This window comes from Morone saxatilis, unplaced genomic scaffold (assembly GCF_004916995.1).
Source record: "Morone saxatilis isolate NCDOM2014 unplaced genomic scaffold, NCSU_SB_2.0 Contig7, whole genome shotgun sequence".
Taxonomy (NCBI): domain Eukaryota; kingdom Metazoa; phylum Chordata; class Actinopteri; family Moronidae; genus Morone; species Morone saxatilis.
The window spans coordinates 13120846-13147619 of NW_023340246.1; the positions used below are offsets into that span (position 1 = coordinate 13120846).

The window sequence follows — 26774 nt, forward strand, 5'->3', positions numbered from 1 at the left end:
TTAACACTATTACCTTTGTGTGAGTGTGTGTGTATTTTTACGTGTGATGTTGTGTGTTTATTGTTGTTGTTTTTCTTGCTTTGATGTGCATTTTAAATAAACTGAAGTTGAATATTGTTTGTTCTCTGTTGCACAGGAGGTGTTGAGCACCACTGAGACGGCATTGGCCATGAACAGGTACATTGGCTCGGCCCTGCTGCCTCTGCTGACCCGCTGTGCCACTCTCTTTGCTGGCACAGAGCACTACGTACAGCTGATTGACTCCTTATTGCACACCATCTATCGGCTGTCCAAAGGCCGCTCACTCACCAAAGCCCAAAGGGACGCCATCGAGGAGTGTCTGCTGGCTATCTGCAAGTAAGGCCAGACGAGTTTTGTTCAGACTCAGCTGAGTGAAAAATATTAAAGGGGAGCTGGAGATTTAAGGATGTTATTTATCAAACAGTTTGTCTCAGGCTTTAGTGTAACACAGCCCTCTGTTTCACTTTGGTAGGTATGTTCACCGCAAACCCCAAACTGCAGGAAACAATGACATTAAATACAGAATATTAAAGGTCCAGTGTGTAAGATTATATTATATTATATTTATATTCATAGGTTGTTTTCATTAGTGTATAATCATCTGAAAATGAGAATAATGTATTTTCATTATCTTAGAATAAGTTGTAGTAGTCGCTCCTACTTGGTAGATTGAGCTGTATTCAAATGATTGTAATCTGCAACTTCACTGTTAAATGCCACTGAATCCTGCACACTTTAAATAATGTAATTTTTAAATTTCACAGGCATCTGCGTCCCTCCATGATGCAGCAGCTGCTCAGACGGCTGGTGTTCGATGTTCCCATGCTCACTGAATACTGCAAGATACCTCTCCGGGTGAGACACTGGAGTTCCTTGTTACTATGCTTGATTTAATAGTCGAAAGAGTTATGGGATAATTATAACTTGCAATCAGACGCATTTTCACCACCCATTTTTCATCCTCACTTGCTGAGAAGTACAACTGTTTCCTCCTACAAGTCTTTCTTAACCTTAAGGTGACATTAGGCATCATGTATTTGACTCTGTATACAGTATAATGTTAATTTTGTGCTATGAAACAGTATAAAACCTTACTGACTGGTCATTAATGGGCAATAATATTTAATAAGCTAAAACTGAAATTGTTTTCTTGTATCTCTGATTTCTAGCTTCTGAAAAACCACTATGAGCAGAACTGGAAGTACTACTGCCTGCCTTCTGGTATGGGCAGCTTTGGCATAGCCTCCGATGAGGAGCTCCTCCTAACCAAGAAACTCTTCTGGGGAATCTTTGACTCCCTTTCTCATAAGGTACCACCAGTAACCATGTTATGTAGAATATTCTTCAAGATAAACTGAGACTGTGCGTGGACCAATATATTATTTATGATTTTGGAAAGCTGTAATACCTCTCTGTATTCACTTTTATCTGTTCTTTTTCTCATTTTCTGTCTCTCAGAATAAATCAGAAGTGTCAGGAGACAAGGCTATATTTTCCTCAAATCCCTCTGTTTCATAAAAAAATAAGCATTAGTCTAGTAGTGTTTGCTTTCATAAAGCTTTCCTCTGTTTGCTGTTGTGTTTTTTTTATATTCTGTTTTCAGAGAATTTTCTTAAGTGTGGCTCTCATAAGAGAGTTAAGTTCTTGGTAGTCAGAGGTAGTGAAGTGAAAGCTCAATAAAGTGCTTGTGAGCAGTGCAGCTGAGGCAAAACCAAACCAGATGAATCATTTATCAGTTTGTGACAGGCCCTGGCTGGGTGTAGACTTCCAGCTCTGTGTCTTTCATGTTTCCTCCTTCTCTTTTTCTTTCCCTGACTTTTCAGTCTGTCCATCTAATAGCTGACGAGTCCTCATTACAGAGAAAATAGTGTGAAAGCCAGTTTGTAACCCTCCTTTTTGTCTTCTCTGTAGAAGTATGATGCTGAACTTTTCAAAATGGCCAAGTCATGCCTGTGTGCCATTGCTGGAGCCCTACCTCCAGACTTTGTGGACGCCAGCCTTGGAGCAACACTGGAGAAACAGGTGTCAGTGGATGCACAGGGCAACTTTGATCCCAAACCAATCAACACTGCCAAGTGAGTGGTTTGAAAATTTTACCTGTCCAGATTTTTTAAGATCTAAGATTTAAGATAATTACAAATATTAGCTTTTGTTTGAAAACAGCCATTTAATTAAAATCTGTGTGTTTCTGTGGAGCCTTGATTTACAAATTAAAACTAAGCTTTTATAAGTAATATTTACTTTGAAATAACATAAACATTTTCTCATTTTCCCTTTCTAGTATCTCCCTTCCTGAAAAACTTGAGTACATTGCCAACAAATATGCAGAGCATTCACATGACAAGTGGTCCTCAGAGAAGGTTAGTCCCTCGCTGTTTTTTCACTGTTTTCCTCCCTCGTCCTTACATTTAATATAAAATAGATGCATGTGGAGGGCTCAGTACCCCGCTGAGAAAAAATGTATTTACATTTGATTCTACATCGTCTGGTATAATAACATGCCTGGCCAGCAAGTACTGACAGTATAATATTTATACTACTTTTAAGTAGAGTTTGTATACCTGAAATCTAGTATACTACATGGCCTACAATAAACTGTGGTTGCAGGTGTCAGCAGGCTGGAAACATGGAGACAGTATGGATGAACAGGCCAAAACCCATCCACTGCTGAAGACTTACAAAGCGCTGAGTGAGAAGGTACATGCACACTGATACACACACAGCTGCTGCTTGAGGAGAAGCAAGCTTTCTCGTAACTGCTCACGTTTTATCAAACAACTTAAATTTTTCAGCTTTTACAGGTAGATTAGTTTCCTCAGTAGCAAAGCTGTTGTGTCACACCAGGATAGTAGGATAGACACTATTTTATTAAATTAAAAACAAAACAAAAAGACGCTAACTACGCATTTCGCATGTTGCTTCATCAATTACACTCCTTGAGATTCGAGCAAATCAGATGAAGCAACATGCAAAACATTTAGTTCACTCTATCCTTGTGTGCCCTGGAACATATTTTTGTTGTCTGGTTTACTTTGGTTTGCTCTGCACCAGCTGATGCCCTTTTTTTTTTATTTTTTTTTTTACAGAAATAGCTGTGTTGGTTGCAAAGTCAGTGTCCAGTGTTTTTTCAGACACAAATGAATGTTTACCAACTTGAAAGGAAGAAAACTGGTCAAAAATAAATTATTAAATATTTTTTGCTTGCCTTACCTAAATCTAAGAAAGGCAATATAAATGTTTTTACTAACACACCAATAGGAAAAGAACCCAAAAATTAACATCCTTTTAGATTATTAATAAAGTTGTTTAATTTCCGATCAGATGTGTTTGTCTGACTTGTATAAAGATTTTCACCTGAGTTGAACTAGTAGGGACCTTTTTGCATGTTCAATTTGTAGGAGAGAGAAACGTACCGCTGGCCTGTGAGGGAGTCACTGAAGAGCATGCTCGCTATGGGCTGGAACATTGAGAGGACCAAGGAGGGAGAAGCCATGTTCCAACAACGAGAGAGCGAAAAACAACGAAAGATCTCTGAGTCTCAGGTAGAACGTTCTGATGTATGATCCCCTTATTGTGATAATACTTTTAATCAATCAAGAAGACTCTATTTTTTAAAAGTTGCCTTCATCCTATGTGTTAAGTAGCCTCAGGTGTTGCGTTTTTGCACCGTTTAGCTGAGATAATTTATAGTAGGGCCCCATTAAAAGATTAAATGGGAGGACCACTCCCTTGTCCTGCAAGAATATTACACACAAAGCAACAAAGCTAATCTCTTATATTAATAATGGTATCACAACATCTTGCTTCATTTATCATAGAAATACAAATTTTCACCCTTAGTTATCATTAAAGTTATTAGGCAACATGAATACTGTAAAGTCTGAATTTTGTCTGAGACTAAGAAGTAGCTGCTGCAGTTTGAAGTTACTGTAAAAGTAACTGTTGCATTTATTGTTTTTAATGGTAAAATATGGTTTTGTGTTTGTATTGTCTTTCTGACTTTGTAGGTTAATGGATTCAGTCCTGCTCCAATGGACTTGCACAATGTCACTTTGTCTAGAGAGTTACAGGTTTGTTTTTTATTCAACTTTTTTTAATTGTTATATAATTAATAATAATAATACATTCATTTTTATAATAAGTTGTTACATAATGCTATAATCTCAGAAGAAAGACAGTAGAAGTTTTTCGTATAAACATTAAAGTTCAGAATTGATGAAACTTGCATCTTTACCGTATCTGCAGGGAATGGTGGAGGTGGTTGCAGAAAATTACCACAACATCTGGGCCAAGAAGAAGAAAACTGAATTTGTTAGCAAAGGTGTGTCAATGTGCAGTTTTGAAATGCACTTCACCTCATCATGGGATGATTCATTACTAATAATTAATAAGTAATTCTCACTTGATGATTTCTGTAAAATGCATTTGAAAGTATTTTTTAATTTGATTTGACTTACCAGGAGGAGGGAGCCATGCGCTGCTGGTTCCCTATGACACCCTGACAGCTAAAGAGAAGTACAGAGACAGAGAGAAGGCCCAGGAGCTTTTCAAGTTTCTGCAGATCAGTGGCTATGTTATCACAAGGTTAACCTCCTCTCTATCCAATTTATCTTTCATTGAAGAAATAAGTAAAAAAGTTATAATCATTATGTCACAACAGCTCAAAGCAGTTTTAAAACTTTAGCTTTTGCTTTAGGCCAAACTTAACCATCAATTTCATCTTTGTAATGACAATATTTCCCCACATTCGCAGTGATTTCACCTGACTAATAGACTGTTCCTAATTAAAGTTATTCTAGTTTAAATCCTAATTAGCACTACTATGAATACAGGACTTTTTCTTTATATTAAGAGACTTTGCTTTTGGTTAAGTGATGGTAAAAAAAAAAGTATTTTATGTAATTTGTGATGCATTTATCTAACAGAGGTCTGAAGGACATGGAGCAGGACTCATCATCCATAGAGAAGCGTTTCACCTACAAATTCCTCAAAAGGCTGCTGAAGTATGTCGACTCTGCCCAGGAGTTCATCGCTCATCTTGGTGAGTGTGGGGCATTTTGAACACAGGTACAATGAGCACTAACAGTTGTTTTACTTGGATTCAGAACTCTTCCATGACACTGACCTTGCCACTGAATATTGTTGTTAATCCAGAGGCCATGGCCACTAGTGGGAAGACAGACAAATCACCTCATGACCAGGAAATCAAGTTCTTTGCCAAGGTCTGGAAATCCTTTAAATCTTCTTGCAAATGAACCGCTGAAATATTGATGAGTTTACTTTACTTACTAAGTATTAGTCTCATAGCTGCATTTCTTCTCTCCAGGTCTTGCTTCCTCTGATAGATCAAACGTTAAAGAACCACTGTCTCTACTTCCTGTCCACGCCCAGCAAGAACTTTAGCAGCTGTGGCTGTGCCTCCAACAAAGAGAAGGAGATGGTCACCAGGTACTGTGCAGAAGCAATCTGTGTAATCATTTTTTCAATTGTCAGGTTATTTTTGCCATATGTAGGTTACCTCCTTTTATCTCAGAGAAGAGTGCAGACTTTCTCTTTCATATTTGCATCAGACCTTTTCTTATTTCCTTGCTTACTTTCCTTTTTTTCAGCTCTTCTTTGTCCTCTCTGAAGCTTTTTGTTCAATTCTGTTCTTACCTTTTTCCTTTTCCAGCCTGTTCTGTAAGCTGGCAGCTCTTGTCAGACACAGGATTTCTCTGTTTGGTAAGGTTTGCATTGCCTTGTCTGTATGCTCGTGTGCCTCTTTGCTCTGAATCTTGTTCCACATGTACAGTAAATGTTTCTCTTACAGGAAGTGACTCTGCAATGATGGTGAGCTGTCTGCACATCCTCACTCACTCACTCGACACCAGGTAAGCATGAATCGCTGTCTGTATATGCATCATGATCCATCAAGTAGACAATCTAGTTTTGTTGTATGCACATAAGCCCTTGTGTTCCCTCCCTTCTCTCAGAACGGTCATGAAGTCAGGCTCAGAGCTGGTCAAAGCCGGGTTTCGAGCTTTCTTTGAGAACGCATCAGAGGACCTGGATAAGCTTCTGGAGATGCTAAAACTGGGGAAGTTCATGCAGTCCCGTGCCCAGATGAAGAGCGTCACCCAGAGCATCAACTATGTGACTGTGGCGCTGCTGCCCATCCTCACTGCCCTGTTTGAACACATCAAGACATATGAGTTTGAAGTGGACCTGCTGTGTGAGTTTGTTTCCATACCCACCATTACTTTTTATTAAAAACTTTATTTGTATTTCTTTTTGAATAAAAAAACCATATATAACAGATACAATAAACAAGTAACAGCAGATTTTGTCACCAGGGAGAGTGTAATAAATGGATATACATATTATAAATATGTACAATATGTACAAACACAAAACTGACAATAGGTTTCTCAGCTATATATTATTAAATAAAAACGTACACAATGGTCACACTACATAGTTTCCCAGAGGAAAATAAAATGGAATACAAATAAATGCCACAAAGCAAAGGAGATGGGGTGATCAATTAACCTACCACTACATTGTCCCCAACTGAAACTCATAACAAATGGTCTTTTATAAACACCCAGTCTTCACATGCCCATTATGCATAGTTTCTACATTTACACAATAGAGACATGCCACCATTTTAAAAGATTATAGTTCACTGTGTCATTTTTAAGTTTTACATAAGTACAAGTTTGCTGTATGTGTGCTTGATGAATGTTTTTGTTGGTTCCAGTGAATGATGTGCAGCTGTCCTGCTACCGAATCCTGACCTGTTTGTACTCTCTGGGAACAGGAAAGAATGTCTTTGTGGAGAGGTAATTTGTCTTAAACCATGCAGCAGGATGTAAAATGGCTTTTGGTTCTACAAATGAACAGTACTGTATATTTGATCTTTAAGTTTAAGCATCCTTGCTATAATTTCTATGATCATGACAATCGGTATCAAGGAACTGTGAAATAGCAATTCATAAACCAGATTACTGTTAATTAGGATATGTCTGCTCAGCTTTTTGATTAACTCTATTTTAGTGACCAGTGCATTCAGGACGATTTATGGTACCTCATCTAATCTTATTATAAATGTACTATATGTATGCCACATTTTTTGTGACATAGTATGGAAAATGAAAAACAGATGTTTGGACTTTGGCCAGACAAGATAACGATTATATTCTATGAAAATCTATTAAATGAAAAAAACAATTCATGGCCCAGGGGGAGAGAACACAACAGAAACACTTTGTGCTGTGAAATGTTCTTAATTAAAACCATGATTCTGTTGTATTATTCCCTGACTGACTGTTACACACCAATAAAACCTCCTGAAACTGTTGTGGAAAAGATAGTTTCTCACCTTGAAATGACTCTCAAGCTGTAAAATAACCAGTAAAAAAGTTTGACCACAGCCATACCTTAGATATCTGGTCTTAATTAATTCTAATACTATGTGGTGCTCAGTGAAGGCTCTTTGAACTGAGAGAAATATGTCCAGTACAGTAACCCAAAATATTTGGTCACCAACAGTATGTACCTGGGATCACAGAACTCTTTGCAAACACAAAACTTACAATTTATTCTTTGTGTACTGTCCTTTTTGCTTTTTTTCTGTCTTTCTGTTACACTGTATGAATTTACATGTTGATCTGCAGGCATCTTCCAGCGCTTGGGGAGAGCCTGGCGATCCTGGTGGGGGCAATTCCTGTCGCGTTCCTGGAGCCTGACCTAAACGCCTACAACCCGCTGTCTGTCTTCAACACCAAGACCCCCCGAGAGAGAGCCAGTGAGTGTCCCAACTGATCCTTATTTTAATTTTGACATTGCTGTGTATATGCTTTTAAGTTTCTTGAAATATTTCTATGAAATTCATCTTTTAAAATGTTGCCTTTGGTGTTTTTCTTTTCCAGTTCTCAGTATGCCTGACACAGTGGAGGAGATGTGTCCAGAGATGCCTCGTCTTGACAGACTGCTTAAAGATGTCAACGATGTCTCAGAGTCTGGTGCTCGCTACAGTGACATGCCACAGGTCTGAAGGGCTGATGGGATATTTGATTGTATATAAACAGCTGCAGTTTGGGGGCATTTTGTGCCACAACAACACTACTTGTGTTACTATTGAGTTGCATCTTATGTAGGAAAGTAGCATCCAGTGTTTATATGAGGTACTGTAAGTCAGGATATCTCAGCCTCTGCTCCATCAATTTTGACTTACTTTTAAAGGCTTTAATGAATGCTTTATTTACTTTGTTTATTACAAGTTTTTTTTAAAAACATAAAGAAGAATAGAATTAATTTTGCAGTGAGTGCTGAATATTATTTTATAATCTAATATAAAATGATAAACATTTTGTAGTAATATCCTTTATTTAAAAATTTTGTATTAACAGCTTTAAACAGTTTAGAGACACAATTATTTGTTCACATAAAGTAAAAATAAAAAACTTTCGAAGTCTTTAAATTACGCCAAGCTAAGTGTAAGGGTGTAATTAAACAATATCTGTGTGTGTTGCAAGCTCGACATGTGCATAACAGAAGTAAAACATATTTTGTGACCTCATTATTAATCATTATTAGAAGCTATTGCTTATATTCTTGGATTAATGTGGCTCAGAACCTTTGGTCCCAAACACAACACATTGATCAGTTCCTCATGGACATTTCACCTTCGCCTGTCTCCTGCAGGTCATTGAGGTGATCCTTCCCATGCTGTGTAACTATCTGTCCTACTGGTGGGAGAAAGGTCCGGAGAACTCACCTGAAGGTACCCATTGCTGCACTATGGTGACCTCTGAACACCTCAGCGTCATCCTGGGAAACATCCTCAGGATCCTCAACAATAACCTTGGCATCGATGACGCCCCCTGGATGAAGAGGATTGCAGGTAAGTGCCAGGCTCAATGCTGAGAAAGAATAAATAGGATTCGAAAGGGTTTCCCACTGGTCCGATTGCTTTTTTTCCCGGCTTCTTTGGTGTATTTGGGAAATATCAGGGAATATTCCAAATTAATTGTTTCACAGTAATATGCATTTACATTTAATTAGATCAGTATATTTCTTAAATCGGGGTACGCGTACCCCTAGTGGTACTTTTGAGTACTGCAGATGGTATTAGCCCTAATAATAATAATGATGATAATAATTCTCAAGATAATACAATATATGTAAACAAATGTAAGTGATATTCAGTATTCCTATTTTCAATTCAAATTTAATTACAATTGTCAAATTGTCAAAGTACAGCTTATCAAAAAGATGTGATGGATTCAATACATTTCAAATGACACATATAAGTGTCCTTAAAAAAATCTGACACTGGAGCAGTACTATATTGTACCTCTTTGTTTTGTGCTGGTCACAAGTTTCTTGGATAAAAAAAAGATATTTCAAAGGGCGTACATTAATGAAAAAAGTTTATGAACCACTGCATTAGATGATGTAAGTTTGTCTCAGTAGAGTTAGAAACTTTATCCCTCTTCTCTTTTGAAAAACATCAATAAACAAGGAAAGAGTCAAATTTAAGGTCACAATTCAGTAACAAACAAACAACAAAACTGTTTTAAATTAGGAAACCCATGTGGGGACCATTTGATTTTTGTTGAACATTTGCATTTTTAGTGCACATTCCTCAGTGGGAGTTCAGAAAAGGCCAGATCACATAATTGGCTGCTGTGGGGGCAAATAGCCTGAAGCACTGTCTGACTTTTTAAACCACATTTGACTATTTTACTTTAACACATTTACAAACAAGGACATTATGTATTTATTATTATTGATCTATTCTTTAACTAATATTTCCTGTTTTTTGTATTACTGTATTTTGAGAGACAAGGGTAAAAAGTCAAATTGCTGATCCAACTTAAAAACTTGTAGTTGTTCTAAAACTAAGCGCTAAATATAGTTTGACAGTTGTGACAGTTGTCACCAGAGCCAGTAATCTTCAGGGACAGAGGAATGATTTTGATCTCTGTGTCCTCAAAACTTGAAGCGCCGATCCTTCCAAAAATGTGTCTAATTCTTGACAGCATCAGTTTCCCATTGTCTCTGTCTCCAGTCTACTCTCAGCCAATCATCTCTAAGGCTGGAGCAGATCTGCTGAGAACCCACTTCCTGCCCACACTGGAAAAACTGAAGAAGAAGACAGTGAAGGTGAGAGCGTAAAATATACTGTACGTGGTAGTATAGCAGCACATTTTATCGACTGCTCAGTGGTACCTGTGGTTTAAAGTATAAAGATTTTTTTGCTGACCCCACCTTAAGCTACTGAACCTGTACTGTAAATATGGAGCTGTCAGTAGTCAGAGGAGCTAGTCCAAGAACATTATGCTCATTCACTTCACCTATTGAGTGTCAAAATACCCCGTCACTTACTAAGAGGGGACGCAGGGAGGAGATTTTTGCCACTGAATCGGAAGTGTTTGTTTGTGAGTACCTTAATACTAATGAATTGATTGCCGGAGATGAGTTGTTGATGTGCTGCTAATGTAGGTTGTGGCTGAAGAAGAGCTGCTGAAGGCTGACAGTAAAGGTGACAACCAGGAGGCCGAGCTGCTCATCCTGGATGAGTTTGCTGTGCTCTGCAGAGACCTTTATGCTTTCTACCCCATGCTCATCCGTTATGTGGACAACAGCAGGTACAACATAAAAATATTCGTTTTTATTTCAAGATCTTTAAGGAGATTTGGATTTCCAGAAGCATTTTCTTGTATTTTTAGCTTTATCAACTTATATTTTTAATTATTTACTATCCACTATTACTCCATAGATGTTATGCAACTTAATGTCCCTGATTCATTTCGCTGTCTATTCCAGATCCAGGTGGTTGAAGGAGCCAGATGCAGACTCCACTGAGCTCTTCAGGATGGTGGCTGAGATCTTCATCCTCTGGTGCAAGTCCCATGTAAGTCTCACCATTAAGTCTAGTAGTCCTCTCACAATATGATATTTGATACCAGGGTACTAAGAGGATGTCTTTCCTGATTATCATCTTTTCTTTGTTCGCTAAATCCAGAACTTTAAGCGTGAAGAACAAAACTTTGTGGTTCAGAATGAGATCAACAATTTGGGCTTTCTGACTGGAGAGGGAAAGACGAAGATGTCCAAGGTAAATATAATGGATATTATGCATGATATAGATGAATACAAAATAGCTAAATTTGAGATATTGCTGATGACATGATTAAAGTATAGGTCTGGTGATATTCACTATTTCTCTTGTCAACAAAACCTATGAAAATACCAAAATCAACAATGAATAGATCCTACTAAATAGTATTGCCATTTTTAAACAATTACAACTTGGGGCTCCCGGTTAGCTCAGTCGGTAGAGCTGGCGACCCATACTGAGTTGCTGCAGCGGCCCGGGTTCATCGTGTCATCCCCTCTCTCTCTACCCACCTTTCCTGTCGATCTTCAGCTGTCTCTATCCAATAAAGACATGAAAAGGCCAAAGAAATAACTTTAAAAAAAAAAACAATTACAATTTCAGTGGGATTGAATATCCTTGAAGCTGAGCACCACAAATGTCAGGAGAGTCCAAAAGTATAGAGGGATTGACTGACACATTGGTGGTTTTGTGGGATTTGTTGTTCGGATTCCTGAAGAAAAAAAAATTGAAAAAGACCAGCTGTATCCTGTAAAATATTAAAGAAATCTGTTAAATGAAAAGGGCTAAGTAATCAGCAATGACAAATCTCCGGTTTGCTTCATATAGGTCAGAAATTGAGCTTTGTAGAATGAAATATTGTTACCTGGCCAAGAATTGGCCTCAAGTTATTAGTATTGATCTAATGGTCAGAGTTATCAGACAGTAAAAATCCTAAGTTTTTATTTGAAATCTTGTTGTAGATAACATTTACTCAGTAAAGGTGGCGCACAGGCCTTCCAAGAATAACTCTTGTTTTTTTTTTTTAAATCGACCTCTTCATTCTGTAAGACATCTGTCCTGTTGTAATGAACCCAGTAGAGGGAGCAGAGTACATCTTCGTTCTCTCTGGGTTTAATTTGGACTTATCTCCTCTCCTGCTCTCCCCTTCACTATGTCAGCACTTTGAAAAAGCACAGCCTAAATTCTTTTACTGACGGATCCCCTTGTGCTCAGGCTCTTGCTACTGTATTTCATTGGCAGTGAAAGGAAAAGTCTTTATAAGCACTTTTCCTGTGTTTTTAATAGATCTCCTGACATGCTGAACCCACTGAATATGTAGATGTGATATGTTCTACAAATCAACTGTATAGTTCACACCTCTTAATTTCACCTCAACACCGGGGGTTTACGACACATGACATTTCATGTGGATATTTGTCGTCATAAAGTCAGGTTATATATCTGGATGTTGACAGTTTGGTCCAGCGGCTCCACTCGCTGTCACTGTGAGAGTTTGTTGTTTATTTGTTTTGGCAGCGCCAGTCAGTTTATTTATTTGCACTCTTTGAGTGTTTTGACACGATTGCTCACAGTGGAGAAAAACCTTTCAGCTCTTAATCCAGGAGGAATGTGCTTTTTAACTGATTTATATTGAAGCAATTTGTTTCCCAGAGTCTGTGATTTATCATAATCAATGGTTTGAAGGTGAAACACACATTTTGTGCCCTGACAAGAACAGTCATTAGATTGGTTCTCAGATTTTGTGGCTGCATTTGATTTGAGTGCTATAAAGTTCCCTTTCTATATTCCCTTTCTCAATCCCCATACTTATGTGTTGTACCTCATTTCCCTCCCTCAGGGAACATTGGTTATATTCATAACCTCCAGTTAGTTAGCAAATATCTTATTTCATCATTAGTTAATAATGTTAAATAAATCACGTTTGTAAGTGCATATATACATAGAACAGTGATAGAACATGTAATTTAAAACTTATATTTTCATAATTATTTGATGGGACACAAAATCAAAAAATTGCATATGGGGTGAAAAAAGAACATGATAAATCCCTATGATCATAGAATATCAATAGAAAGAATTTAACTGTCCTCTGACATTTCTGATTTTCTGAGGCAGTTTTACAACCCTGTCTTGAAGGGCTGTTATATGAAGGAGAAACCATAGTTGGATCAGCAAAAGTTAAGTTTAAATAGATTGAATAAAAGAAAAACACATACTATACAGGATATAATGGGGAGGATATTCCACAACCTGCTAACATTTGTGCTTGAAGGACAATAAAATAGGATTAAGTTACAAGGCAAGAATAAAAATAATTCTTAAGAAAAAAGAAAAAGAATTGTAAAAGATATGTATAAAGATGTCATTTAGGTTTAGAGTACCTTAAACCTTCATAGAGTAAGCTCGTCTCCTTTCTCTCTGTAGTCCGGAGGAGACCAGGAGAGGAAACACAAGCGCCGTAGAGGCGAGTACTACTCCATCCAGACCTCTCTGATTGTAGCTGCCCTAAAGAAGATGTTGCCCATCGGCCTCAACATGTGCACTCCAGGAGACCAAGAGCTCATCTCCCTCGCCAAGATACGCTACAGTCTGGTAAGCTGACAAAAACAGGACCGGGTACAAAACCTACGATTTTTAGACCACTTGAATACTAACTAACTAAATATTGATCATGATATATTTAGTGTTTTTAGTGTTTTTCTATGCAGGAGGTACAACATGTACTCTCTCTCTTAATACACTGTCCTTCAGCCTCAAGTTTTTTTATATTTGATTCACTTATATGATTCTTGTTGGAAGTGTAGTCCATTGTGGTGGCTTTATGTGTTTTGTCATGAATGCCCTTTCCCCTCATAGAAAGACACAGATGATGAGGTAAAGGAGCACTTGCGTCAGAATCTCCATCTCCAGGACAAGGTAAGATGACGTTCTGCATGGTTTAAATTTTTTAGCAAATAATATTGAAGTAGTACTACTGTTTAGTACGAGGCTACTATATTTATTGATTTCATTGTTATTGTGTTGTAGTCTGATGACCCAGCGGTCCAGTGGCAGCTGAACCTGTACAAGGACGTGGTGGTGAAGAGTGAGGAACCTGAAAACCCAGAACACACAGTGGATCGAGTGCAGAGCATCTCTGCTGCTGTGTTCCACCTGGATCAGGTAAAAACACATAGTTTCATCTTCAAACCTAAGGATTTGTTGTGTTTTATATAATTTTAAATGTATTATTTGTTGGGTCTGAGACTGTTGGTCAGACAGAATAAACAATTTGAAGAGTTACTTTGTGAAGCTGAAGTAACAGCTTGGATTGTCATCACAGTTTCCCATAGCTCAATCTATATTACTATTATCTAGAGTAAATACTACACATAACATCTTTATTGTAATTAGTCAGTCGTTCTCTACTTTGCATTTGTCATTCCTTGTCTGTCAGGTGGAGCAGCCTCTGAGAAATAAGAAGTGTGTGTGGCATAAGCTGCTGTCTAAACAGCGTAAGCGTGCTGTGGTGGCTTGTTTCCGCATGGCTCCACTCTACAATCTACCCAGGTGAGTCTCTTTTACACCTGGCACACTTGTAGTAACTGATGTACAATGTCATTAATTCAATATTGACATGAGATATTGATCTAACTGTAAAATAACAAGCAATCACCAAGTAATCGTGGGGGGGATGAGGCATTTTTTTTCTTGATTGTGTGCCCATGTGAAGCCCTCTTCACCTCCCTAATGACATTCTCTCCTCTGTGTTGTTTTCCTGCATAACACTACCTCATCCTCCCTCAGTTACAAAAATAATAATTACTTCCTGAATGGCTATCGGGAGGTTTGGCTGGAAAGGGCATTCAAAGCCTCCAGCTTTGACCGCCTGTTCTCCCTGCTGACGGTAAAGTGAAACTACGGGGCGAATGCTTCATCTGTTCAACCCCCCCTTCATCCACCAGGCTGTGGACCGATCTCTGCCTAGCAACCAATTGTTTCTGCACTGTTGATTCTGATTGGTCAGCTAGAATGAGCCCAAGAATTGACTGAAACAAACTTATTTGGAAAGTGAAAACACTGCAAGCTGCAGGCCTTTGTCTCATTTCAGGTGTACCCTGAAGGAAGGAATGAAGAAAGGAAAGAAGAAGAAAGACAGAAAGAAAGAAATCTATTGAATACAATTTTGACTTTGACATTAGTTGGCTAACTGGTTTACAAAAGTATGCTTGGTTACAGTAATTCACAGTATAAAAGTTGTTTCATGTTACTTTGCTTGCTCTTATGATGATTTAAAGATTTGTTTTTCATCTGACATTTTACCAAAGGTTGTGCAGCTTTACAACACATCTGTGCATCTTTGTTAAGAAAAATATGAGATGTACATCTAAAAATTGCAAGAAAATAAGTTGTTTTGGCAGATCTACCGATTTGTTGGAAAACTGCATATCTCCCCTAAAGTGTGCATGCTCCTCTAATGAATTTTACAACCTGATGGAAGTAACTGCAGTTATTTTAGAGACCAAACGTGACCAGTCAGAAGAGCCAGTGGGTCCCACATTGACCAATCACCACCCTGCCTGAAATGCACTTCCTGTAACCCCTTCCTCCCCCTACATCTCTCCTTCCTGTCTCCTCCAAAAACTCACCAGAACCCGCCCTAATGCCACTGTACCTCCCTCCCCACTCCTCTCCATTCCTCCCCACCTCCCCTCACCTCCCCCCTCCCCAGGCATCGCGCTATCAACTTCTTCATCCCGGCCTATCAGAGACTTTGGATAGAGGCAGAGGAGTACTCCTTTGAGGAGAAGCTAGTTCAGGATCTGGCAGTAAGTACTGGGCTCGCCTTGCCCTTGCCCCATGTGCCCTGCGTTGGCACCCCTCAGCCAGTCCTGTCTGCCGAATGCTTCTTTAGCCACGCGCCTGTCGAGCCTTGGGAGCGCACCCGGGTGGGGACCTCGCCCAAAGCACCCAGGGGCCCCCGCTCTAGGCGTGCAAAACCCTTCAAACAGAGATCCGTCAGGGGTCAGAGGCTGCATGACCAACTCAGGAGACACAGGGCCAGCTCCGGCGCTCACAGCACTAGAAAAGCAGGCTATGCCTTTCTGACAGCAGTGGTAAGAAGTAGGAGTCACTAGCTGTTTGGCTGTCAGATCTGGATCCAACCCATCAGTTGTCTTTTCGCTGTACTCTGTAAGTCTGTAGTGTGAGTGTGAAGGTGACGTTACAGTACGTTCTGTGGCCGTGACGTCAGTGGCATGCTCGCGTAGTCATGTGAAGACCACATTTCATATTAGATCTTTGTATTCAGATGTGCAGCAAATTCATCAAGACACTAAAACTGTGCCATTACATACGTTTAAAGTACAGCCTTACATACAGTTGCTCAAAAGTCACTGTTCTTGTTAGAGAAGATTATTTTTATCATCAGTTTTATTCTACAAATCTGTCAGATTAGTTTGGACTCCTGGAGATTTGTGTAGCTGTGGTAGTCCCTCTTTGTCAGGCTCCTGTACCTTCAGGATCATTCTTCACGTTCAAAGTCATATCACCAAATTGCTTACTGCTTGCATCTGTTTGCTGTAATATGCATGTATTTGAAAACTGGTTCCAACGCTATTCATCATCCATTCTTAACTTTCCTCTTCCTGTCCTTTCCACTGATCACCAGGACATGACAGAAACTCATGTGCATGCCAGTGCTAGTTGAATGTGACTCATTTCAGAGTTTTTCACAAATGTGTGAATGGGCACAATTGTCAGTGAGTTTGTCAAGAAGAAAATGTTGATGAGTTGAAACTGTAGGATGATGTTTCATGAGAGAGATGATTAGTGATCAGAAGAGACTTGGGCAGAGCTAACTATTCACACCTGTGGATTCCTGCAGAAAACCCCGATGAAAATTGTGGAGGAGGAGGAAGAGGAGGTGGCTGAGATCCAGCCAGACCCTCTCCACCAACTTATTCTCCACTTCAGCCACAACGCTCTGACAGAGAGAAGGTGAGAGAGTTAAATCACTGAACATGAGTGAGGCGCTGTTACAGTGAGCATGCATTTCTTTCTTTTTGTCCGACAAAGGTTTAGGAGGTGAAAATATGTTCTTTTTAATGTCAGTGACATAGTGTTTCCCATTTAATCTGTTGTATCCTCAGGTATCTAATTGACTTAATATGCTGTGATGGCAGAGTTTGAAAATTAGGCTTTTTTTTTCCTCAGTGTCCCTCAACCTGCCTCAAACCTATACTTCCAATCTGGTCGCCAGACATAAACAGACATTGTCCCCAATTGAAACATAATGAATGTAGGTTTAAGACTCTGGTCCGCCACCAGAATTCCTGCTAAGTTGTTTCCCTGCACTTATATCTGAATAAAAAAATTCAAAATGCCCCCTATGGGCACAATCACTTTTCATAATTATTTCCAAAGTTCATTGTTCAGTTACTGTTTCCTGATTACTTCTAACGTGTTTGATCAATAAAGCATGCTGGTGCAAAATGCAGTTGTTAAACGCAAAATTTGTTTGCTGATCTGGTTAAAACAGTAATAGTAAATGGAAATTTACATCACATAACTTTGAAGCATTATTTATAAAATTCAGGCCAAATGATGGGCAACATTCACTACAGGGACATTTGTAGGCATTTTGTGAGAGAAGACTACTGACTGGCCTGTGCATGGCCACCAAGAAGTAGAAGAAAAAGACCCGCTGCAGCTTGCTGCAGAAGACTGGCAATTACTCCCTGAGCAGCGTGTGCATGGGAATCAATTTACAATTGCCAGATATATTTTAATTTAATTCTTTTAATATATTTATCTAATATCTATATATTTCTTCTCCTGGTTGGTCTGGAAATAACTTGCTAAATTTGTCCACTTTAAAAAAAAAAAAAGACTTAAGAGGGTCTGAAAAGAAAGCTGGCCAGTTGGCAACACTGGTGGTCTCTCTAAGATATTTTGTGGTGTGAAGGCTTTGCGTGTTTACATTAGTTGTTAGAGCTCAGGTGCCAGTGCAACTTTCAATATTCTTTAATTCGAATCACGCAAACCAGTTAAAAATGATATATATACCGTGGCATATTCTCTACTGTCTCAGGAATTATCCCAGACACTGTAATTTTTTGTTTCCCAGGAGATCGGTTTTCTATTGTCCGCTGCGGAACAACAGGCAACCTTAATTTCAGCGCAGCGTGTATAAAATGGTTTAGTGGAGATTTAGTTATTTCATTTCATTTATTATGAGATGTCGTATTTAAGTTGTTTGCACATGGAAAATAAATTGCCACATAGTAGGTACATTTATAGGATACTTGTTAGCCCAGTTGAATCACACGACCATGGAAAATTGACCTGTGCCTCATTTTCAGTCCGCTGTAAAAAAAAAATATAAAATAAAAGGGACCAAGAAAGAAATACACGATATATAGAAAAAAATCTCATTTTGAAAGCGAATCATGCAGCACACATGAACATGTGGCCAAAAAAAGAGTCACGAGACACTCGGCAAGCACAACAAAAAGTTAAAGTGACAAAGAAAGAACATGACATAAGGAAAAACAAAACAAACCAGTACAAAAACTAAGAACACGTGACAGAGAAAAAAAAAAAGAACCAAATAGAAAAAAACAAACAAAAAAAGAAAAATAACACAAAAAAAAAAAATGACAAGTGACTATGACAAAACAAAAAATATGATACAAACAAAAAAATCAAAAAGAAACAAATAAGAAGAGAAAAACAACTAACAACGACAAAATAAGAAAACAAAACCAATAAAACAACAGCTGTTGCAGTTACTACGCACCCTCGGCCAGGGTTGCCGACCCTGTCCGTCGCCCGCTTCCGGGTCGGGCGCGCATTCTGCCTCCGTGTGTTTTATTGATTTTGTGTGACGCATGGAGAGAGAGAGTGAGAAGAAAGGGATTTGAATGGAGTGTTTGAATGATCTATGGTCTCGGCGGATATATGAGTATGAGTTTCAGTAGATATACATTTTGAGTGTGGTATGAATCCAGACCAATGATCGTGACTGGGTGTCGCATAGAGAAGATCTGAATGTAAAATATAAAAGTTATATGTGAGATGAGTATTTAGCATGCTTTATGTGAGTCTACAGGAAGAAAGTATGTTTTTGTATTTTCGATTTGGAGAAGAAGGAATAATTTTAATACTAAACGCTATAGGATTTGATAATTTAGCATAAGAATAAGCATCTTTAAGAAGATCCTAGAATTTTTAAATGTGACTAAACAGAAGATGTGTGGATGCAATTAAAGGCATGGATTCTGATAAAGATATCCTGTGGACTCTCTATGAATAGTATAAATCTGGTTAAAAGGAAATGTATGAAGATAAGATAATGTAGATTTTCTGTTTTTAACTAATATATTTTGTGTACACGTGATAAATTAGATATAGATAATTCATGAAATGTTTGATTCATTATGAAATGTAGTTACTTTTGTTAATACATAATATAAATCATTACTGAAGTGTGGTTACTAGTGAAAATGTCGTAAAAGCAAAATTAAAAGAAAAGCTAGATTTACAAATACTTAATTATTTTAATGAAAAAAAGTTGGATGTTGTAGTGTTAAAAGAGAATTGGATTGGGTAAAAGTGAGAGAGATGTATTTGGAAGTGATAGATAGATAAGATGTTGGACAAATCAAAAATATGGATAAGCTGTTAGTTATTCAGATATTATATAGTAACGATAGGAAAAAAAGACTTAAAGGAAGATCCTTTGTATATTGCGTATGCAGACATGATGGCAAAGGTAGTGTTCTTTATTACTTATTTTTATATATAAATAATTCTGGTAAGACTTATGTTAACATGAAAAAAGAGCTTTGACTGTTGACCTTTGTGTCTTCAGAGCTGTGCAGAGGATGAGGAGGAAGAAGAGGAGGAAGGGAAAGAAAAGACTTTTGAGGTGCAATCTCATTCCGATACTCTTAACAAATTCTCTTCCAGACCATTATCATAATGTTCCTTTTGCAATAACTTTTAGCTTACTGTATACCAAAGCAAAATATACCTGTTACCTTTACAAATTCAGAACAGGTACAATAAAAAGCATGTTGATGATGACTGCTCTGTTTGTGCGTGTGTTGCGCCTCAGGAAAAAGAGATGGAAAAGCAGAAGATCCTGTATCAGCAGGCGAGGCTGCACGCCCGTGGGGCCGCTGAGATGGTGCTGCAGATGATCAGCGCCAGTAAAGGTAACCGTGAGCTGATCTTTTCACTACTCAACAATTTGGAAATTATATTTTTTTATTATTAATATTCTTTTTTTCTGTTTTACAAGCACTGACGGTCTGATAGTGGCCTTTTATGTGACAGCTCAAAAACAGACATGGAGGGCCACATAAAAAGATATTTTATAATTTTGCAACTTTGATGGCCTTAATTTATCTGAAGCCCCACCTACTAATAATATGTGTTGGATACCTCTGCTTTAAACTCTTTTGTGGTGGAAGTTGTTTAATTTTTCTTTAATTCATGAGTCTTAGCTCAATATGAGGTCTTTAAGAGTTTTGACTAGAATAAAACTGAATGAATGAATACTTCTTTGCAGTAAAATGGTCTCATGACACATAAAAAGCTTTTACAGAAGCTGTCTGATCTGCTGCAGGAATGTAGCCTTTATTATCAGTCAAACCTGCTTCTGTCCTACATTTATCCTAAATTATTTCATTTTTATCAGGTCGACTGGGCCCCATGGTGACATGCACCCTCAAACTGGGTATCTCCATTCTAAATGGAGGCAATGTGCAAGTTCAGCAGGTCAGATTATACAGCTCAAATATTCAACTATGTTCATCTATTTGTCCTATTTACTGCATCATTATTATTATTTTTCTGTCCATTCATCAACATATATCCATACAGTAAGTTCAGAGACTTCACCTCAGTAGCATTTTGTTTGGACAGTAGGATGTTTGATGTCTGTCTCCTCTCTTATCCCAGAAAATGCTTGATTACCTGAAAGAGAAAAGAGATGCAGGCTTTTTCAAGAGTCTCTCAGGACTGATGCAGTCCTGCAGGTACTGTACTGATGGACCATCTATACCGCAAAAAGCAACTTCTGTTTAAACATCAAGTGCTTGTATTTGACTTTAGAGTTTCTTTCCCTAGTGTATTGGACTTGAATGCATTTGAAAGGCAGAACAAAGCAGAAGGACTTGGCATGGTGACAGAGGAAGGTTCAAGTAAGTAAATATTTCTTATTAGATCAACGGTTTGATATTATACCTGTTTTCCCTTCCTTAGTCTTCTAAGCACCACATTGCATAGGTTTTCTCTTGAAGTACAGTAGATCCCCACTGTTGAAGCACCTGTTGATTACAAACACAACATAAAATCCCCTTTCCTTCACTTCAAGCTAATGCTGAACCATGACAACTTTATAACCTCAGTGTCTATTCAGAGCTGTTAATAAGAGGTAGTCCCTAATATGTAGTTGCTGTCTGGCCCTTGTAGATGAAATAATCAAAATTACATTGTGATCAATGTGAATTTTGATTTTACAAGTAGTTTGCTGCTTGCGCTACAGTCTTGAAGTCACTGAAGTCGTCAGTGTGGTGTTTTTAATGTCTTCTTTTGCAGTAAAAAAAAAAAGCAGGTATGAGCTTAACTGGGACAGTTAATATGTGAGAATTTAAAGTGTGAACCCACTTTCTGTTAACCTTTGTGATGATATAGAGGTAGGTAGGTATATATCCTGCCATCTATTTCAGAGCAGTGGTCTGTGAGTGGCTGTTAATAGCACAAATCTTGTCTTAGAGGACATGGTCCAGCATTAAAACCTCCGCCCCTCTCCGACGTTCAACACAAACACTCTCCACTTGACGCTTTTCACATGTCCGTCTTTTCATCATTCAGTCCTCTGCTAAACATTTCCACTGAGTTCTGTGTTTAACAATTCACTGTTACTACTCGTGTCTCCGTTACTGTAATGAATTTTTACCATGACTTAATTCTTATTTGGTACTCATCTTGTTAGATGCAACATAGACACAACCCAGGCCTATGATTTCTCCCGTCTAAAACAATTCTTTTTAACTGCATGACTTTGTTTTTCACTCGAAGCCAAAATATTCATATCTCTTCGTATTTTAACTCAATGTCCTCTCTTTTTGCTTATGTCTTCGTGTATTGTTTGTCTCCTTCCTGTCATTTTAAAAACCCATCGATGGCAGTCCACACTCAGCGGGGTAAATAGCAAATTTAGATCATCCTGATATGGCTATGCTTTCACCCTGAATGTCTCCTTCATATCTGTGGTTCATACTCCCTGCTTTATTTGGTACCCAACCTCTCCCCTCCCCAGATGTCTATAGGAACACACTGTGCATGCAAACTGGTAATGTTCACAGAAAGTGGATCTACAGAATCCATTGCCTGTCCTTTTGTGTGATATTTGTTCCCATTCCCTTCATGATAACATTTACTAATGCAAATCCTATTACTGATGCTCCACTCTGTCGTTCTAAGGCTATCAGTGCCACCTCTCAAGGGTTTGACTAAAGGTTTGTGGTCTCTTCCACAGCCTAAGCAAAGCTTTGTCTTGCTTTGTACTTGGGGCCTATTTCACAAAGCTGGTTTCCATACAGATGTCTAACTTTCACATGGATTTATCTGCTTACAGAAATGTATTTTGCCCATTTTGTTTAGTTGTGTTGACTAGATTATCTGGTTTTAAAAGTGAATTATGTAACCATGTCCGTTCGCTGCTTTTTTTCTGAAATGACACCCTTCATCAGGCCAAATCCGGTCTGCATGTGAAAGTTATCAGGCTTCCCCCAGCTTATGGAAATGTCCTAGTGTTTCACTGTTGTTAATGTAAGAGCATTTTTACATAAAAGCACTTTGGATTCAGTTTTCAACCTGCAATCTAAAGGCCCTGGACTTTTTAAACATGAAACCTATCCTGCTTGCCTCATGTTAATTGCTTCTGAGGGGAGTTTCACATATTATTAGACCTCCTTATGTTGAGTAAATAAATACATAAATTACATTGTATAGGGTCACAGTTGTAGTCACCAAGATGTCTCTTTTTCTAAGGTTCCAAGGTGCTACAGAATGATGAGTTTACTAAAGATCTGTTCCGGTTTTTGCAACTTCTGTGTGAGGGCCACAATGGAGGTAAGGTTGTACTCAATGTGTGTTTTCGTTGATAAGCTAGTTTTGTTTGCATAAGCTGTGGGTGCACAGCTACATGAAGGCGAGTGAATCATTAGAGGAGGAAAGAAGATAATGAGGATGAGGAAAATAATTAAAACAATATTTTTTTGTCAGATTTCCAGAACTTCCTGAGAACCCAAACTGGAAACACAACCACAGTCAACATCATTATCAGCACTGTGGACTATCTGCTCCGCCTTCAGGTGTGTAAAGCACAAATATAAAACCACAAAATGTACACACACACTACCATTGTCATTGCCCACTAATGTGATCCTGCTCTTTAGGAATCTATCAGTGACTTCTACTGGTACTACTCTGGCAAAGATGTCATTGATGAGACTGGAAAAGTCAACTTCTCCAAAGCGTTATCTGTTGCCAAGCAGATATTTAACTCACTGACTGAGTATATTCAGGTAAGAAGCTAATCCTTCATTAAACACTGTTAAATCCACAATGTAGACTCAAATTACTTTCATCAGCTATTTCATGATGTCTTTTTTTCTTGTTCTCATCATATCTCTTTCCTTCAGGGCCCGTGTATTGGGAACCAGCAGAGTTTAGCTCACAGCAGACTGTGGGATGCAGTTGTGGGCTTCCTGCATGTATTTGCCAACATGCAGATGAAGCTGTCTCAGGTACAATAAATCCTATAATTTGTCTACTTGTAAAACATCTTTTAACCAATAAAAAGGAGTTCAGCTTGAGAGGCTCGTAAATCTCATGTCCTGAAGTACATTAATTAATAACCCACAAAGACTGCAACACAGTGTGTGGGTTAAAATCTTTATGAATTATATTTATCATTTAATAACCATAATTCCCATAATTCACTACAACTATCCTCATTTACCTAATTTATTTATCTCATAGTTTACAAATCTACTTGTGACCCCTCATCACAGTGTGGATAATAGCTGAAAGCAGTTCAACTAAGTATTGTTTCATTTTAAGGATTTTAGAGGCCTGAAAAGGTAAAAATATTCAGTATTCACAAGGAAAATGCTATTTTCTTCCTTATCTTGGTATCCTTTGATGGGTCCTTTCCCATAGGGTGGGAACCACTATGTAAAAAACATAGAACTTTATGACACATAAAACTGCAATAGGTTGGTAATTTGATACATTTTACAGAACTTTTATTAACCTATTTTCAATGATGATCTTGGCATTAGAACACATTTGGAGTTTAAACAACTTTGTGTTCTTGTGTTGTGAAAACTCCTCCATAGCAAACCTTTAACAGAAAGACTCTTTTTGTAGGATGCCAGTCAGATTGAGCTGTTGAAGGAGCTGATGGATTTACAGAAGGACATGGTTGTCATGTTGCTGTCTCTGCTAGAGGGTAAGAGCCTGAAGCTGTCAATCAGTGTCAGATACAATGAAAAATGGCACAGACACAGTTCTAGTACATGCCTGTACTGTTTAAAAGTCATGTTGCACATGTCTGTATTATGTTTCTGTATAATTACTTAAATGCATGTGCTCCATCCCTAGGTAATGTGGTGAACGGAACAATTGGAAAGCAGATGGTTGATACCCTGGTGGAGTCTTCTAACAATGTGGAGATGATCCTCAAGTTCTTTGATATGTTCCTCAAACTGAAGGACCTGACAACCTCTGACAATTTCAAAGAGTATGATCCTGAGTTTAAAGGCATTATTTCAAAGAAGGAGTTCCAAAAGTCAATGGAGAGCCAGAAGCAGTACAGCCAGTCTGAGATTGAATTCCTGCTCTCTTGTGCAGAGGCCGATGAGAATGACATGTTCAATTACAAGGAGTTTGTAGAACGATTCCATGAACCAGCCAAAGACATTGGCTTCAACGTAGCAGTGTTGCTGACCAACCTGTCTGAACACATGCCACACGATTCCAGACTCGCCACCTTCTTAGACTTGGCAGAGAGTGTCCTTAGCTACTTTGAGCCTTATCTGGGTCGTATTGAAATCATGGGCAGTGCAAAGCGAATCGAGAGGGTGTACTTTGAGATCAGTGAGTCGAGCCGCGAGCAGTGGGAGAAGCCCCAGGTCAAAGAGTCCAAACGTCAGTTCATCTTTGATGTGGTCAACGAGGGTGGAGAAAGCGAGAAGATGGAGATGTTTGTGAATTTCTGTGAGGACACCATTTTTGAAATGCAGCTAGCTTCACAGATCTCTGAGCCAGATGTGGTTGAACAACCAGAGGAGGAGGACGAAGAAGATGGGCACAGTATCCTGGAGGAGCTGGGTGGAGAGGAAGAGGGTGCCCTGGAGTCTGCCTCAGCCTTCACCACTGCATGCCGCTCAGTCAAGAAGAAGATCAGCAATGTCCGCCAAAAGTTTTCTGTTAAAAACGTACGCAAGCAGTTCAAAAAAATCAAAAAGCTAAGCATCAAGGAGATTATCACAGGCTTTTTCTCCTTCTTCTGGATGCTTTTCACTGGCTTCTTCAAGGGAATCTATGGCCTCATATTTGGGTTCTTCCACGTCATCTGGTCCTCCATGTTTGGCGGTGGCCTGGTTGAGGGAGCCAAGAACATAAAGGTGACAGACATCCTCGGAAACATGCCTGACCCAACTCAGTTTGGTATCCATGGAGATGCGGTTGAAGGAGAGAAAGTGGAGGCTATCGAGTCATCAGGAAGCCTAGATATAGCCATGACACCAACAGGTGACATAGCAGAGGTTGATATGATGTTGGAGATGCTGACAATGCCCAAGAAAGAAGGAGGTAAACATGTGGAGCTGGGCCTGGGTGATGTTTCTGAGTTGAGTGCAGAGACCTCCACTACTGATCAAAAGAAGGTTCGCAGTCAAAATTCAATAACTTTATCTGTGTGATTAATGATTTTAATCCCTTTATATATCATTATCACTTCCTTTCGGTCTCTCAGCTCATGAAAATGCACTCTTCTTGCAGAAAGCTGCTGCCAAGCCTGTTGAAACCCCAGAGAGCGAACCAGAGAAAGCAGAGTGAGTAAAATTAAGTGAGAGGAAAATGAATTATCATCATACAAAATAAAATGAACTGTTTTGAATACAGCACAGAGAACCAGGAGAAAGAGGATAAGCCAAAGGAGGAGCAGGCTAAGGAGCCAGTGGTGGAGGAGAAGCCCAAGACCAAATCAAGTCAGCCTAAAGAGGCGTCGCCTGCTTTCATGTCGAGTATCTTTGCTCTGCTGGATGTCTATCGGACCAAGATGCTGGTGAGCCCTTCTTTTAAGTAGTTTTATACTGTCTTTTTCTTCATTTTTGTTTTGGTATAATACTCATTCCTTGTTTTGTAAATTGTTTCCAAAATAAAGACAGGCAATTGCAAAGCAGTCAGCAGTTGAATTAAACATTTGTTTCCTTACAGAACTACCTGGCTCGTAACTTCTACAACCTCCGTTTCCTGGCCCTGTTTGTATGTTTTGCCATCAACTTCATTCTTCTCTTCTACAAGGTAACTAAAGTCAAGTTTCTATCCAAATGTAGTGCAAATTTTACCAAAAGTTCCAATTTGAAACAATAATACAAAGTAATGCGTGTTCGTCTACTATTGTTATTTTAATATTAGGAATTTGGTAAATGGTAAATGGACCTGTACTTCGCCTTTCTAGTCTTCCAACCACTCAAAGCGCTTTTACACTACATGCCACATTTGGCCTTTCACACACATTGATTCAGTGATGGCAAAGCCCATCGAACAAAAACTAACTCATTGATACACATTCACACAC

The 26774-nt window shown here is 38.6% G+C and overlaps 1 protein-coding gene across 1 annotated transcript in view; it reads left to right on the forward strand.

Moving 5' to 3' along the window:
* The window catches only part of ryr3 (ryanodine receptor 3), a gene marked incomplete at its 5' end in the record, with an annotated part of 93962 nt that overhangs the window by 60210 nt on the left and 6978 nt on the right, over positions 1-26774 (forward strand). The window contains 45 exons of the mRNA XM_035679141.1: positions 108-357; positions 786-876; positions 1191-1331; positions 1933-2096; positions 2303-2381; positions 2629-2718; positions 3420-3563; positions 4029-4091; positions 4267-4342; positions 4482-4605; positions 4947-5062; positions 5176-5243; positions 5348-5469; positions 5693-5742; positions 5831-5891; positions 5994-6232; positions 6761-6842; positions 7677-7807; positions 7932-8050; positions 8707-8905; positions 10076-10170; positions 10510-10655; positions 10834-10921; positions 11033-11125; positions 13334-13501; positions 13766-13825; positions 13937-14071; positions 14346-14458; positions 15621-15717; positions 16776-16888; positions 19586-19664; positions 19764-19820; positions 20010-20109; positions 20595-20674; positions 20858-20934; positions 21026-21099; positions 22955-23035; positions 23189-23277; positions 23362-23490; positions 23608-23712; positions 24338-24419; positions 24572-25857; positions 25973-26025; positions 26096-26258; positions 26411-26497. Coding sequence (XP_035535034.1) covers positions 108-357; positions 786-876; positions 1191-1331; positions 1933-2096; positions 2303-2381; positions 2629-2718; positions 3420-3563; positions 4029-4091; positions 4267-4342; positions 4482-4605; positions 4947-5062; positions 5176-5243; positions 5348-5469; positions 5693-5742; positions 5831-5891; positions 5994-6232; positions 6761-6842; positions 7677-7807; positions 7932-8050; positions 8707-8905; positions 10076-10170; positions 10510-10655; positions 10834-10921; positions 11033-11125; positions 13334-13501; positions 13766-13825; positions 13937-14071; positions 14346-14458; positions 15621-15717; positions 16776-16888; positions 19586-19664; positions 19764-19820; positions 20010-20109; positions 20595-20674; positions 20858-20934; positions 21026-21099; positions 22955-23035; positions 23189-23277; positions 23362-23490; positions 23608-23712; positions 24338-24419; positions 24572-25857; positions 25973-26025; positions 26096-26258; positions 26411-26497 — 6059 coding nt within the window. The remainder of the gene's footprint in view (positions 1-107; positions 358-785; positions 877-1190; positions 1332-1932; positions 2097-2302; positions 2382-2628; positions 2719-3419; positions 3564-4028; positions 4092-4266; positions 4343-4481; positions 4606-4946; positions 5063-5175; positions 5244-5347; positions 5470-5692; positions 5743-5830; positions 5892-5993; positions 6233-6760; positions 6843-7676; positions 7808-7931; positions 8051-8706; positions 8906-10075; positions 10171-10509; positions 10656-10833; positions 10922-11032; positions 11126-13333; positions 13502-13765; positions 13826-13936; positions 14072-14345; positions 14459-15620; positions 15718-16775; positions 16889-19585; positions 19665-19763; positions 19821-20009; positions 20110-20594; positions 20675-20857; positions 20935-21025; positions 21100-22954; positions 23036-23188; positions 23278-23361; positions 23491-23607; positions 23713-24337; positions 24420-24571; positions 25858-25972; positions 26026-26095; positions 26259-26410; positions 26498-26774) is intronic.